Raw genomic sequence first — 16,497 nt, 5'->3', positions numbered from 1 at the left:
GAAAAAATGAACTTTTCCAGCATTAGGGAATTCAAGGGTAGAGAGAGCGAGAGTTTCTGAGTTTGACGATATGGAAATCAGTCTCCTAGTATATCTTCCTGTGGATAGATTTTAGGGCAGGGAGGAAACTGCTTTTATTTTCACTCACCTCTAACTAAAATTTAACACTTTCTTCAATTATTTAAAAATATGATTCTGAGAAGGGGTCCATAGGCTTCACCATACTGACTGAGGAAGGAGCCCGTAATGCAGAAAAGGTAAAGAACCCTTTTCCTAGATAGAAATTTCATTAAAAGCATGCTCCTTTTGGCAAATCATTTCAACTCTCTGGGGCTCAATTTTCTCATCTGTAAAATGAGGGGGTTGAATGTGATAACCTCTAAAGTCTCTTCTAGATCAAAACTTGTGATTCTAAGGAGAAAATCACCAATGTATCCTCTTTAGTGAGAGGAAAGAAGGGAGGGACCAGAATATCTGAAACTTGCCTTCCTATGAATTGCTTAGACAGTACAGGTGGAAGGGGAATGGAACTCTTTGTTAAGAAGCCCCAAAGTGTCAAATAGTCTAATAGGGTACTTCAGAACTTTCCATTTCTGTATTTTTTCCCCCATGGGCTCTAGTGAGCCCTTTATATTTTATGCATTTTCATTTGTGTGTTAAATAAAAGCCACCCCACACCTTATTTCCATATTGTAGTATTGTACAATGTATACCAATTTACAATTTCAATAGCAAATTAATAGTGTGCTTGTTTTCAAAAGTTGCTTTTAGATTATTTCCCCCAATTTGGTAGGTGGTGTTTTAATTTTCATTTATTCGGTCATTAGAAAGACTGAACAATTTCCCATGGTTATTTAGCATTCATTTTTCTTCATTTGTAAATGTTCATGGTCTTTGGTTTTTTATTCCCAAGTTGTAACGTGGAGTGTTGCCCTTAGAAATCTGGATAAATTCCTTATATATTCTGGATGTCAGACTTTTATCAGACTTATTCACCAAATAAAAGATTACTTTTCCTTTTATTTTGGTTGCATTGTCCCTTTTACTAGAGGGTTTTTAAAAATTTTTATTATAATTTATTCTTTTTTGGACTTCTCCATCATGCTCCCAGGAACCTCCTCATTGGGAAATCTCACCTTCCTTCAAGATCCAATCAGCCTGGGTACTTAACTCTCCTCTGTACAGTCTGCCCCTGCTCTGATGGATTAGGGGTGGAGCCATTAACTCCCACACCTCCATTTAAGGAGGTCACGTTTTCATTTCCCACTAGCTGGATTTCTCCATCATGGGCCCTTGCTTGATATCTTCTTCCCTCCATCACCTTCCTTTTCGGCTTCCTTTTCTGTATTCTTTCCATTAGATTATAAACCCCTGGAAGTCAGAGACTCTTTGTGTGTGTGTGGTGTGTGTTTAGTATAGTGCTTAGTACAATGCCTGGCACATAGCAGGCATGTAATAAATGTATATTGACTCACTGAACTAATAACTTTGTTCTCAGCAATTTCTACATTTGTTCAATGGATAATATACATTTATTTGGCCCCTACTGTTGAAACAAATATCCATCCTCCTCAGCTTTTGAATATCTTTTATATTTATCTCATTGATCCAATTGAAACTATAAAGTGTGAGGTATGGATTGTCATTTTTTTGCCATAGCACTCTCCAATTTTTCTAAAATTTTATTGTCTAACATCATTGAGTTTATCAAATATTAATATTTTATATACATTTGGCTCTACTTCTATTTGGTTCTACTGATCTATTTTTCAGTATTTTTTAGCCAGTACTAAATAGTTTTGGTGATTTCAGCTTTATGGTATGTTCTGTAGACTGACAAAGCAAATCCTGTTTCACTCCTTTTTTTCAAATACATTTCATTGTCATTTTATCTGGTCCTATAAAATAGTCTATTTGTATGTTGATCATGGTTTTGCATTAAATTTATAAATTAATTTGGAAAGCATTGATATCTTTCTTCCATTGGTAGAGAAAGAAGGAAGCAAAGAGAGATTATAATCAAGTCGTGGGTATGGTAAACATAGACTTGTTCAACAAATCCCACTATATGAAAATATTGTATGAGAGCTCTCAGTACGTTAGTTTAAAAGGTTTTCATCTCTCTAATCTTTCTCCCCTCCAATTCATCCTAAAGCTGCCAGATTTATCCTCTTTATACGTACATCTGGTCATAGATCTCATTCCTCTGCTGAAAAATTTTTGGTGGTTCCATATTGCCTACCAAAATTTTTATCTCCTTTGCCTGGTAATTAAAGCTCTCCACAATCTGGAGTCACTCTACCTTTCTAGATTTATCTAATACTACCCCCCTCCCCTTCTATGCACTCTATATTATAGCCAAACTTTTTGTTTGAATAGTAAAACTGTGATTTTTTTCATTCTTTTGGTATCTTACCCCTCTCTGAGATACCTTATCAAATTATCAGTCAATATTTTTTAAGATTATGTTGTCTCCAGCATAGATTTCCTCTGTTTATGTAGAGTTAATCCTGCTAACTTTGTCTTCTTAAGTGCTATTTTGACTTCCTAATGCAGAACACTGAGGACTGAGGTATCAAATGTCATAGATCCATTGTTACTGATAGAAAAAATAGATTGCTATAGAAAAAAAAACATTGACAAATCCATTTTCCACATATCTGTTGTCCTCCAGCTAATTTCATCTTTGAAATACCTTGGGATAACACGACTTAATAGTGTTATTCCCAGCTTTCTGCAAAACTGTTTTTTTCTACAACTTTTCACCATTTTTTTGAGGTTTTTATTCATTTTCTTCTGTCACTCACCTCCTATGTATCTTACAAATGAGTTTGTATTTTCAACTGGTGTTGACCCTCATGTGGTTATTATCTATCACTACTTCATAATGAGGCCCTTTCGATTTTGGGGACAGTCTACTTATTTAAAAAGTTCTTTATCATGAGCCCAAATCTTTTCTCTAACTTCTATCCATGGGTCCAAGTTCTGTCCTTCGGAGCAACATAGAATAAGTCTAATTTTTCTTCTGCATAATAATCATTTTTTAAAATTTGAAAATAGCTATAATGCCCCTTTCTATACCAAGTCATCCTTAGTTCTTTCAGCCTTTCCTTATCTTATCTGATTTCCTTCGAATTCCAACTAAAATCCCATCTTCTACAGAAACCTTTCCTAATTCCTCTCCATTTTAATGCTTTCCTGCTTAATTCTTCCCTATTTATCCTGTATATAGCTTGTTTGTACATATTTGTTTGTCTTGCCCATTAGATTGTGAGTTCAAGGGCAGGGATTGTCTTTAGCTTAGTGCCTGGCACATAGCAGGTGCTTAATAAATGTTTATTGACTGACCATTTGGGTCACCTTCCTCTGGGAATGCTCCAGATTTAATGTCCTTAAAATGTAGTGCCCAGAAATGAACACGATGCTTGAGAAGTAGTCTGACCAGTGTAGAGTATAAACTGTGTTCTGAGCATTCTATTTCCATTAAATATAACCTATGTTTGCATTAGCTTTGAGGACAGACAGGCAACTGTTTTGGTTGACAATGACTTGCAGATAGCTGGAGAGATAGGCTTCCTAGATCTTACATTAGGACAACTGATTTTTTAATATTTTTATTTCATTAAATATTTCCCAATTACATGTAAAAAAATTAACACTCATTTAAAAAAATTTGAATTCCAAATTTTTCCCTTCCCTCCCCCACCCACTGAGAAGGCAAGCAATATATCCATTATGCATGTGAAGTCATGCAAAACATTTTCATATTATCCATGTTGCAATACACACACCCACTATATATATATATATATATATATATATATATGGAAAGTTAAAAAAAAGTATGCTTCAATTGTGCTGAAGTTAGGGGCAGTGCCCTTCACTGTGCTTTTCTGAAAGCAAGCTCTGAAAAGTTGGCAGTAGGCAGAGTACTTCCCCGGCCCCACAAGTTTCCTGGAATGAGTCCTCATATGGAATTATCTGAAGAGAGGTAATGGATGAAGTAGGTGTGGATGAGATCCTAAGGAAAAGTGAGGCATGAAGACACAGTCTTGACAGATGATGATGCTATTGTTTGTCCTTTGTTCTCGAAGAGGAACGTGACATCAAGGAGGTGATACCATGACATGTAAGTAAATTGGATTTAAGTGAGGGAAGGCTGTGCAAAGTCACCAGCCTCGCTTTCTCCTCCTGAGCCATCTGGGTTCAGTGGCCAGATACAGATCAAGGCGACTGCAGATGGCCCTGGATGCTATTGGGAGACCATGGCTTTTTTAAGCTAATTCACTTAAAATCCAATCCAATGATAGATGATGACATTTAGGGTGTAGGAAGAGAAGCCAATAGAGAAGTAGAGAAAGGTAAGTCAAAAAGGCAGAACCAGAGAGGGCATAACCAGAGAGTCACGTAAGACAAAGTATAAAACAACCTTAGATGTTTCAGAATAGTCATGCAGAAAGAAGACTGAGAAAAGGCCATTGTTTGGCACTTAATTGGTAATTAGTGACCTTTAAGAGGATAATTTCTATAAGGTGGTATGAACCAAGGCCAAATTACATTAAGTTGAAGAGTGAGTAGGTGGGGAGATGTGGAGGTAGGGAAGGTAGACTACTCTTTCCAGAGGTCTGAGGGAGGACTACACTCATTAGAGTGGATGAAAGCAAAATAGGAGTTAATCACGCTTGCTTTAAGTTAATATTATACTATTGGGGATGATAACAAGGTGTTAAACTAACTGTAAAAATTCAGGCCATGCCAGATGATTCCTTTATGAGGTACAAATAAGTACCTGAGTGAATCAGAAGGGAGCAACTATACTGGTGAATTAGGAACCACACCCCAGGGCGACTCTTAAAAAGATACAGTCCAGTTAGTTTGAGGCTTTCCAGGCTTCCTGATGGCTGCCGTGGATAGAATGTTGGGCTTGGAGACACAAAGATTCGAATTCAAATCTGGCCTCACATATTTACTAGCTGTGTGACCCTTGGCTGTCTGCCTCAGTTTTCTCAAATGTAAAATGAGAGTATTAATAGTACTTAGCTCATAGGATTGTTGTTGAGGATTAAGTAAGATAATATTTGCAAAGGGCTTAGCAAGGTGCCTTACACATGCTTAATAAATATTTGTTCCCTTCTCTTTTCCCTTCTTGATAGCAAGATTGCTTAGGCAGATCAGGCATAAGGAGTATCAGGACAGAAACGTGTTACTGATCCATAAGGAACACGTACAGCTAAGAATACTAACTCAACCAGCCCAGGGCAGATTAAGTGCTCATGCCATTTACTACTAAGAAACCTCACTGGAACATCAGGTTCACTCTTGAGTGATAAAATTTCCTCTGAGCCCCTGCAGAACATGGGCAACCTTACATTTCTCCAATGAACCCCTGAACCATTCAGGGCAATACAAATGGATATCTGCATTCACCCTCTCTCTAGGACAAGCAGGTTAACCTGAACCATAACTCCATCCTCCCAAAAGACTACAACCCTAAGGTGGTAATCCTTTATCTCTTTTTTCCATTGGGCTCTCTAATGGAAGCCCAAAACCTTTCCATAGGAAAGTCTGGCTACCTTTCTATATTTTAAATTTTAAAAGAAGAGAGGAAAAGAGAGATCTAACACAGAGAAGGGTGCTATCTCCTCTGGCTGGCCGCAGCTAGTCAGAAATTCTAGAGTTACAGATCCCTACATACAATTTCCCAGGACAGATAAGTAGTGTTTATATTGGGAAACCCATCTACAGAAGGTAAAGAGTAGGAAGAAAGGAGGTAAATAGGAGAGGTTGAACAATCTTAACACTGCTACAACTGTTTGCAAGCTTTCTTTGTTTTTCTTCCAGTTCTGAATAATATATTTTTATACACCTCAGCTCATTTGAGGGTTTTTAGCCTTCTAGACACTAATCTTAAGCTGATGCTACTCTTTAGTAATTTTCTTTTGTTATGTATGTCTCTCTATCTTTCTAGCTAATTTCTGAGAAAGCAAAAGTAATCGTAAGGGTAGGATTAATTTCCACAACTTCAAAACCGTGACAACTGTCTATCTTCTGGCATACTCTTTCTTGAACTTTAAAAGGAGGGAGCTGCTAGGTCAAATAGAACTTGCTTTCCACATAGAATCCTTCTCTTTTAGTTCAAATGCAATTTATATAACAGCTCCATGTTCAGTTTAACTTTTACATTGGTGGGAGATTTGAATTCAGGTCTTCCTGGTTCCAAGGCCAACTCTCTATACAGTAATTGTTATTGCTTGTCCTTTGTTCTTGAAGAGGACCAAGGTATCAGGAAGGTGATGCCATGACTTGTAAGTGAATTGGATTTAAGTGAGGGATGGCTATGCAAAGTCACATAGAATCTTTGTCTTTTTGTTCAAAGGCAATTTACATAACAGCTCCATGTTCAGTTTAACTTTTACAATGGTGGGAGATTTGAATTCAGGTCTTCTTGCGTCCATGGCCAGCTTTCTATATACTAATACCATAAAACTGAATCACATCTTTGTAAGAAAGAAAAGGTCTTACCCACTAACCCACTGTTGAGTGCCCCACCCTCAAACACTCCAGATAAATAGGTCCAAGTATCAGAAAAAAGAAGCAGGCCACAATTAAAAGAGACAGCGATAAGCAGTGGGCACTGACTGAAGCCCCCATCTCCTCTGCTTTCGGATTGCTGAAGAAGTTTCTGTATACTGAAGAAATCACAGATCCAGTCCTTATCCCCTCTAAGGTTTACAGAATGCTTTCCTCACAACTACCCTGGGATATTGGCTGTGCAAAGATCATAATCTCCATTTTGTTATGGTTCAGTTGTGTCTGACTCTTTGCGACCCCATTTGGGATTTTCTTGGCCAAGATCCTGAAGTGTTTTGCCATTTCCTTCTCTAGCTTATTTTGCAGATGAGGAAACTGAGACAAACAGGGTCAAGTGACCTGCCCAGGGTCACATAGTTAAGTGCCTGAGGCCAGATTTGAACTCAGGAAGATGAGTCTTCCTGATTCCAAGACCAGGCTAAGTGATTAAATGGATTATTCAAGTTTATTATCAGAGTTTAAACTTGAACCCAGGTCTTCTAACTCCAAAAACAGTTATCTTTTTATTACTATTAATAAAAATATCAACTTGCCCACTTTACATCTATTAATGTATGACTTAAAAAAAAAACCTTAGTCACTGTGGATAGTACTCTTCCAGGTCGTTTCTTAATTTTCAATTATTGTGGCTTACTACATTTCTTTATATTCCTCCTATTTGTCATTTTAATGGCAAATGTATTCTATGTTGATACCACAACTTGTTTGGCCATTTCCCTACCATGGTACATAAAGATTATTTCTAATTTTTTACCATTACAAAGTTATAATTATCTGTGTAAATACAGGGTGTTTTTTCTTTCCTTTTTAAAAGCAATGTCTGAGCATTTGGAGAGTTAGAAGGGACTCAGGTCAACTGATCTTCAAAAATTTTCCCTATAACAAACACAATTGGTCATTCATCCTCAGCTTGAGGACCTCCAGGGAGGGAGTACTACCCACTTCCTAAGACAATCATTTTATTTTTGGACAGCTCTAATAATTATGAAATTTTCCCATAAATTGAGACTAAGGTTTTAAAAAATGAGGTACATGCTAAAGAAATTTTTTGAGAAGAATGAGGACCAAATAGATCCAGGAGTTTGGAAACATCCCACTAGTTCTCATTTGCTTTTTTAAGGTAATAATAATGATAGTAATAATGATAGCTAACATTTGTATACTGCTTACTATTTGCCAGGCTTTGTGCTAAGTGCTTTACAACTGGGGCTCAAATAGAGAATGCATTTTACTGCCTCCAACAACCTTCTGATTTATATATGGTAGACAGACCCTAGTGCCTTTTTTGCATTGCATTCATCTTCATCTCCCTGTTGGATGTCCACTGGTCAGGAATGCTGGAATAAGGCATTGGCTGTATAAGATGGCTACTTGGGTCTTTTCCAGCTCTGAAATTCTGTGATTCTATTAGAAGTTATAAAATTTGCACAGTCACCTAGCCATGACATGGCACTAAAATACATCTATTTTTTGTTTCAGACATGGGGTAGACACCATGTGGATAAGGCAAGTTTGTAACCATTTTCCCCTCAATATGCAAAAACAATACATTTCTAGTCCCAAAGCCTCAGATTTAAATCCTCAGGGACAGGATGAAATGGCATTCAATTTAAGGGTTTTCCCTGAGAAAATATTCTTTGGCAGAAGCCCAGTGCTAAGTATTCTCTTGTAGTATTCAGGGGATTGAAAAAGCAAGTATCTGTGGTTTTCAGGACAAACTTGCAGATTGTTCACACTATAGAACAATGGTTTTCCATCTTCAGAAAGTGCCTCGAATGCCAAGACTTGGGGGGGGGGAGGTGGAGAAACGGTATGACCTCAGGTTCAAGGCTCCTCTACTAGAAATTCTTCACTCCTAACGTCCAACCCCGTACACCTGCTCCTAGAGGCGTAAATAACCAAAAAACGGTTTTGCAATCTCCTCTGGATTATCCACAATGATCTCAAAGTAGTCAAAAGCCTTGAAAGGATTCTCAAAACCAGACCCATTTAATTCGCTAGCCTTTCAAAAATAAATAAGGCTGGGCATCATAGACCTAAAGTGATATTTCAAAAAAAAGGGGGGGGGTGGGAGAGAGAGAGGGGAAAGAGTGGGTTCCTTACACTAGGTTAGGGGCCTGGCAGCCTTGACCCTAGAAGAGCAGGCTGGCTCCAGATCACTCCAGCTGCCCAGAAACCCATCAGTTCTCCTTCTGCCTCCTTTTCTTCTCCTTCCTCCTCGTTCCTCTCCTTTCTCTTTCTTCCTTATGCGCTATCCTCTTTCCTTTTCTTCCTCCTCCCTCCTATTTCTTCCCCTTCTTTTTTCTCCCTCCTCTTTCCCCTTCTTCCTTCTTCTGCAAAAGGCCCTAGCTGAGGAAGTAACGTTTTCTTGGATTTGAAAAAGAAAGAAAAAAGCTACGGTCATCAATGAAGGGAATGGGGAGACCCGGGCAGCCCGGGCTAAGGGGAGACAAAGGGAGCCGGGGTTAGGCGCGGACCCTCTCCATCCTCCCCTCGACTTTCGTCGCCCAAGCCCGCCGAGGACCCAGCGGTCAAGGTGTTCCCCGAAGGCGCAGCCCGGGGGGTGGGCGCAGGAGCCCACGCACGGCCGGCGCACACACCCCGAGCCAGCCGAGGCGGGCGGGGAAGCCCCCTCCCCGGAGGGGCTCGCGCCGAGCGTCCGCGCGCACCCCCTCTTCCTCCCCCTCCCCCATCCCTGCCACCCCGCCGCCGCCGCCGCCGCCGCACCTTACGTGGACCCTTCCCGCTCAGGTGAGTCCTTCCCACGCCTCCCATTGGCCCAGGCGCCGCCGGCTCGGGAAGGCCAACGCCGACGGGTCTAGTTCAGGGTCTAGGGTGGGCGCGTCACTTCCGGTAGCGCGGAGCTTGTAAAACACCCAGGAGAGAAAATGGCGGCTGCAGCGGCGGCGGCGGCGGCGGCGGCGGCGGCTTCGGCGGCTCAGCAGCTCTCGGATGAGGAGCTTTTCTCTCAGCTGCGCCGTTACGGCCTGTCTCCCGGCCCGGTGACGGAGAGCACCCGGCCCGTCTACCTGAAGAAGCTGAAGAAGCTCCGCGAGGAGGAGCAGCAGCCGCCGCCGGCGCCGCCGCAGGAGCAGCAGCAGCAGCAGCAGCAGCAGCAGCAGCAGCAGCAGCACCGGACCGGGGGCCGCAGCGCCAAGACGCGGAACAACAACAACAATAACACGGCGGCCGTGGGGGCGCCGCCGGGGGCGGGGGCGGCCGCGGCCGCCGCCGGCATGGGGGGCAGGCCGCTCTCGGGCGACCTCTCGTACCTGCGGACCTCGGGGGCGCTCAGCCGCGGCTTGGCCTCGGCCCCCGATAACCCGCCCGGAGCCGCGGCCGCGGCCGCCGGGGCCACGGCCGCCCCCGCCCTGGCCGCCGGCGGCAGCAAGGTGCTGCTGGGCTTCAGCTCGGACGAGTCGGACGCCGAGGCCAGCCCCAGGGACCAGGCCAGCGGCGGCAGGAAGGAGCGGGCGGCCCTGCAGTCCCGCGGCGGGGCCAAGCCCGCGCCCCTGGCCGACGGCGAGGCGGGTCCCGGCCAGCCCGCCGAGAGGAGGAAGCCGCACGCGTGGTGGGGGGCCCGGAGACCTGCGTCCGCCCCGGAGCCCCTCGGGGCGGCGGGGAGAGAGGGAGCGCCGGAGGACGCGGAAGAGGGAGGGGACGGCGGCGGCGGCGGCGGTGGTGGCGGCGAGAGGGAGCCGGAGGGCGAGGAGCTGCGCTGGACGAGCCGGCCCGTGAACGGCAGCCGGCTCCTCCCCTTCAGCTGCCGGGAGAACTACTCGGACTCGGAGGAGGAGGAGGAGCAGGACAACGTGGCCGTCGCCCGGCCGCTCTTCAGGGACGACTCGCTGCTCCGGCCCCGGCCCAGGCGCAGCCACGGCAAACCCCCCGCAGGCGTCCGAGGGGAGGCCCCGCACCCCGCGACGGCGACCGCGGGCGGCTGCCCGGGAAGTGACAGGGCCGCCGGCAGTCTAGACCGGAGGCGAGGTCCGGAGGAGGGGGGGGGATGCGACCCGCTGGACTGCAGCCCCATCCCCAGATACCGCCTCAACTCCAAGAAACCGACCCCGCTCCTCCCCGACGGGGACCTGACCCTGGATCGCAAAACCAATAACCACATCGGCAGGGGAGGCTTCCACCTGGACCCCCCCAGGGTCTACGCCAACAGCATCCCGCACAGCTCCCTGGTCGCCTCCGCCTCCTCCTCTCCGCTCGGAATCAATCACTCCAATCACACGGGCTCCAATCATACCTACCTGAAAAACACCTACCAGCAGAAGCTTTCAGAACCGGAGGAGGAACTTCTGCAGCAGTTTAAACGGGAGGAGGTGTCCACCCCCGGGGGCTTCAGTGCCCACTATTTATCCATGTTTCTCTTGACTGCTGCCTGCTTGTTTTTCTTGATACTTGGACTCACCTACCTTGGCATGAGAGGTACAGGAGTGTCTGAGGACCGGGCACTCAGCGGTAAGTATTGGTCGGTGGGTAAGACTCTCTCTTTCCTTTGCACAGGGGCGATTCTATTTTCCACTTATTCCAGTTTACTGCGGGGCAGTGTGGGGTAGTGGAGAGAGAGTCAGCCTGGGTGACTTAACCGCTCTTAAGTCAGAGCTATGTACGTTTCAGAGGAAGGTGCTGATCTGCCTTGGTTGAGAGAATTTGTGAAATCACAGGTCCAGGCTCCAATTCCTAAACATATTGCGATTGTCATTTTACTTTAGGTGACCCTTTTGGATCAGAAACAAGGTTTGAATTGTAAACATCAAGTTGTTTATCAAATGTTATATGTATAGTACAGCCTATTATCAGAATATGTTACCTGTTTGGATTTGAAACTCCTTTACCCACAGATAATGCAGGAAGTCCAAAACACTTCAGAAAAAGAGCAGAAAATTACCTATATGTTGTAAGTAGTATATTCAGTGATATAAGGGAAAGCATTGGATTTGGAGTCAAAAAATCAAATTTGGGTTGTGCTTTTTGCTTCCTGTGTGATCCTTGGGTAAGTCAGGTAACCTCGCTGAGCCTCAATTTTCTTGTCTCTAAGATGAGGGATTGAACTTTGAAGGACCTTCTTTCCAGCTCTAAATATGCTTTCTGCCTTGGAGTTTAATAAGCCTTTTTTGGTAGATAGAATTTTAAAAATAATTGGCAAGTGTTTAACTTGTGGAGCGTCTTATTTAGCGGAAAGCTTCCTCTCAGATTGAGACATCAGGGCTCTTTCAAACTGTATTAAACATGAGTTTCATAGTATTCACTAATATGAAAAAGGATACTTTCATGGAGAATAGAAACACAGCACACACACACACACACACACACACACACACACGTGTGATTTTCTGGAGTTAAAAATGCACCTCTCCTCACCTGGGATGAGTGCTGTTGATAATACAGTTACAGTCATTTGCTTTTCATAAGGAGATTCTTGGCTCTTGGTTACACTGAACAGTTACTATAATATGATTTATGCTCATTCCAAGTAGCTGTAGAACATAATTTCTGGCTCTTTAGCAGGATGACTATTGAGGCCTTTTTGGAAATATGGTGAATTGTTCCCTCTGTACATTGCCCAGAAAAATTATATATAGCAATATAGCAAATCCTATATTGGGTTGTAGGATCATAAATTTAGAGCTGGAAGGGACTCTGGGAGGGTTACTGGTCTACTCCCTCATTTTACAAATTAAGAACTAAGGAAGGCCCAGAAAGTTTCAGGGTTTCACAGGCTCTGATTTCCAATCCAGCATTCATTGCACAGTCCAGAAAGAGTCAAAAAGTAGTGCTTGCCTTAGATACATTTAAATGTTGGTCCTGAAACTGTCAACAGTAATTGACTACTGTTGTGGTATTTTGGAAGTCAGTTCAATAACTGTAAACATTGTTTCTTAACTCTGTGGGAAACATGGTACTCAAGCAGCAGGAAATGTAAAATTAAAAAATAAATCCAGGCTTCAAATTCTACTGGGTTGATATAACATGTACATAGATAAGTAAATACATGATAATTTGAAAGGGAGCAAGCATGGGAAGCGAGAGGAGGTCAGGGTGATCAAGAAAAAGTCCCATGTAGAAGGTGGCACTGAGCTTTGAAGGAGTCTGAGGTAGAGATGAAGAGATATTCCTTTCCAGGTGAAGAAGGCATGGAGATGAAATGCTGGATTTGGGGAAGAGTTGTCCAATTTGCCTGGAGTGCTTAAATGGGAATAATATGAAATGTCTGGAAATGGGGATGAGAGAAAATTGTACAGGGGCCAAGTATGACATGCTGAGAATTTTTTTATTTTGTCTTAGAGGCAAGAGGGGGAGGGACTGAAAATTTTTGAGCAAAGGAATTACATGGACAAACCTGTATTTTAGGAATTTTAATTTGGCATTTGTCTGGTGAATGGATAAGAGAAGGTAAAGACTGGAAGCAAGAAGACCAAGACCATTTAGGCTCTTACAGTGGTCCAGGCACAAGGAGATGAGGAACTGAACTAGGGTGCTAGAGAAGGAGACTGATACAAGAAATATTGAAGTGTAGTCAAAAAGATTTAGCAATTGTATTGATTGTATATGGGAAGGGAATAAGAGGAGACTTCTGAGTTGTAAACCTGAGAGACTTAGAAGGATTTTGTTGCACTAGAAGTAATAGGGTAGCTAGAAGGCAGAGTATATTTAGGGGAAAGATAATGAATTTCATTTTGGACATGCTAAGTTTGAAATGCCTATGGGGATACATAGGTGGAAATAGCCAGCAGGCATTTGGTGATATAGAAATTGGGGCTGGATATGACCCTCACATTTCTTCTCTTTAAGATTTCTATAATAACAATAACTAGCACCTACATAATGCTTTAAAGTTTGAGGGTTTTTTTTTTTTTTTATTAGTGTGAGGCAATTGAGGTTAAGTGACTTGCCCAGAGTCACACAGCTAGTGAGTGTTATGTGTCTGAGGCTGGATTTGAACTCAGGTCCTCCTAACTCCAGGGCTGGTGCTCTATCCACTGCACCACCTAGGTGCCCAATGCTTTAAAGTGTGCAAAGTACTTTACACATATTATCTCATTTGATTCTAAACAATCCTTGGAGGTAGCTATTATTATTGTGCTCATTTTATTGATGAGGAAACTGAGGCACTCATGGGATTGTGACTTTCCCAGGATCACACAAATAGTAAGTATCTGAGACTGGATTTGAACTGGAATCTTCCTGACTGCAATTCCAGCACTCATCAGTTTGGTAGTCTTCTACGGAGAGATAATTGAACCTAGAGGAACCGACAAAATCACAGAGAGAGGGTATAGAGAGAGACAAGAGGGACACCCACATTTTAGGGGGTGGGAAAAAAAGTGGCAATCCAGCAAGAGTGGACAAGCAGGAGAAGCAGAAAAGATCTGTGTTACAGAAGAAGGAAGGATGGAGTAGCCAGGAGGGGGTGAGTGGTCATTAGTGTTAGAAAGTACAGAGAGGTCAAATAAAATCAGAACTAGGAAAAGGCTGAATTTAGCCATTGAGATCATTAGGAATCTTAAAGAGAACAGTTTCCATGGAGTTATCAGGTCAAAAGCCAGATAGCAAGGAATTGTGAAGGGAATGGATGGTGAGAAAGTGGATCTAACCAGGATAGACTATTTTTGGGAAAGGGAGAATTAAATGACCCTTATTTTGAAGGGGATGGCAAGGTCAAATGATTTCTTTATTTTTCAGGTTCATGAGTCCTGCACGTTTACAAGTTGTAAAAACAGATAAGGAAAGATTGGAAGACAGTAAGGAGAGTTTGAAGATGAGAAGAAATGATTAAAGGGGCTAGCTCCCAGCAGATACTGGAGAGACTGGAGTAAAGGGCATAAGTACAGGGATTGGCAGTGATGTGGAAGGCCACTTTTCCCAGATGAAGTGAAGGGTTTTGAGGTGTGAAGTGGGGAAGAAGAGGAAGCACCCAGTGGATGGTCTTGATTCCTAAGTAACAGAATTCTACTGGTAGAGAGGAGTGGAGAAAGTAGCATTGGCTCTTGAGAAAAGGCTTAGAATAGCTGATGACAGTGTGGAAGTCAGTAAAGAAATACTTATTCAATAAAGGCTATGTAAGATTGTGGGCCCAATTGAGGTTAGAGAACATAAATGTGTAGCAGACCCAGGGGTGTGCTGGTAAATGTTTAACAACGGACTGTCTAGAAAACTATACACACAGCATGCTCTAGTTTCATCTTTACTGTTAACATTTTCTCCAACACTTTCTAAAGTCTAGACAAAACTAATAAATGAAGCCCTGACTTGTAGCCTTTGCCTATTTCTGTGATACAAATACTCACATTGAAAATTTAACAATCAGCAAATTTGGTACAAACCATCTCCAGCACACCACTGAGTGGACCCAATGAGCACAGTTGTTTGTAGCATTTAGCAACATGGAGTAGGAGTAGAGAAGTAGATCATAGGGCCAACTAAGAGTTGGGGTTTAGCAGTTGAACCTTTGTCCTAGGATCAAGAGGGAAGCTATGTACACATTTTCTTTGCTCAACAGTATTTGGTTACTAGAATCACAGGTTTAGAAGGGACCTTAAAGGCACTTAATCCAGTTCATAACTGACCAAGAATTCCATCACATCAAATTCAGCAGATCCAAAACTAAACTCATTAACTTCCTAGCAAGTTAGCTGCCACTCTTGACTTTCCTATTTCTACAACATTTTTTCATTAACCTCATTCTACAAATGTTGGAGTTGTTGACCATCCCTTCTTCATGTCCTGTTATCTAATCATTTTCAAAGTCCTATCAGTTCTTTCAAAATGTGTCCTGCATTTGATTCTTCTTAACATTCCCACAGTGTACCTCTTTAATTCAGGCCCTCATCACTTTGTTTACTTATGAACAGTCCAGGAGCTTCCTAACTGCTCTCTCCTTCTCTCTAATTTCCTGACTTGTATCTTTGCCCTAATATCACTATGGGATTAAACATATGTTTTTTCTAAAACATATAATTCAGCGTGTCACTCCCCTGTTCAGAGTTCTCCGGGAGCTCTTTGATTGCTTATAGGATAGGTTCAGAGCTTTCCATAGCCTCAGCTGTTGGGAGTGCTAATAGGGGTGACTGGGGGCTGCAAAGGTGGCAGATATTCTGTTGAGTCCAGATCTGGGGAAAGCTCTGTGGAGGAGCAGACATCTGATTTCAGCCTTGAAGGAAGGGAGGGATTTCAGCAGTTGAAGATGAGGAAATCCTTTCCAGGCGTGAGGGATGTTGTAAGAAAAGCCTTAGAGGTAGAAGGCAGAACTAGATGAGGGGAGTAGTCCATTTTGTCTAGAGTAGAGAGCACATGTGAAATCATGTGAAATCCAGCCGAGACGTGGGTCAGAGCCAGATGAATAACTTTCCCTGTTTTTTCTTATGAGATGAGTGACAGAAATATGGCAGCTGGGCAAATTGTTAGGTATATGCTTCTTAAAAACTTAGGAAGACATAAGCACATTTTAGCACATAGTGAATATGAAGCATTGTGGTGTAGTGTTGAGACTTTTATCCTGATCCTAGATCTGCCATTTAATTATGATGTGACCTAGAGAGTGAGTAATTCCATTGTCTTTTGGCGAAGGATTTGGAATATACTTGAAAGCATTTGATTGTAGGCTTCATTTAACTGTAAGTTTCATTAATCGGTTTGATAGTCTATGTAAGAAAATAAAGGGATCGTAGATTTAGAATTGGGAGGAACCTCTGAGGTCATCTGACCCAACATTCTCATTTTATTTCTTTCCAATTAAATTTTTTTTGGAACGTGTTTTGTTTTTACATCATTGTCATTTCCTGACCTCCTTTGTGACAGAGAAAAATAATCAAAAGCACCTAATAAACTTTGTATGACAATGTTTTGTTATCTCTTCTCCTGGATTTGTGTTAGGTTTTCTCCCTCTTATTACTCAGA

At 42.6% G+C, this 16,497-nt stretch overlaps 1 protein-coding gene across 1 annotated transcript in view; it reads left to right on the top strand.

The window, feature by feature from the left end:
- The first annotated feature begins 9,479 nt into the window (after positions 1-9,479).
- LEMD3 (LEM domain containing 3) overlaps positions 9,480-16,497 on the top strand; it is an 82,892-nt gene continuing 75,874 nt past the window's right edge. The window contains exon 1 of the mRNA XM_027854184.1: positions 9,480-11,058. Coding sequence (XP_027709985.1) covers positions 9,480-11,058 — 1,579 coding nt within the window. The remainder of the gene's footprint in view (positions 11,059-16,497) is intronic.

The sequence above is a fragment of the Vombatus ursinus genome, unplaced genomic scaffold, assembly GCF_900497805.2.
Source record: "Vombatus ursinus unplaced genomic scaffold, bare-nosed wombat genome assembly UNPS02010320.1, whole genome shotgun sequence".
Lineage (NCBI taxonomy): Eukaryota > Metazoa > Chordata > Mammalia > Diprotodontia > Vombatidae > Vombatus > Vombatus ursinus.
This window is presented reverse-complemented; position numbering and strand designations above follow the sequence as displayed.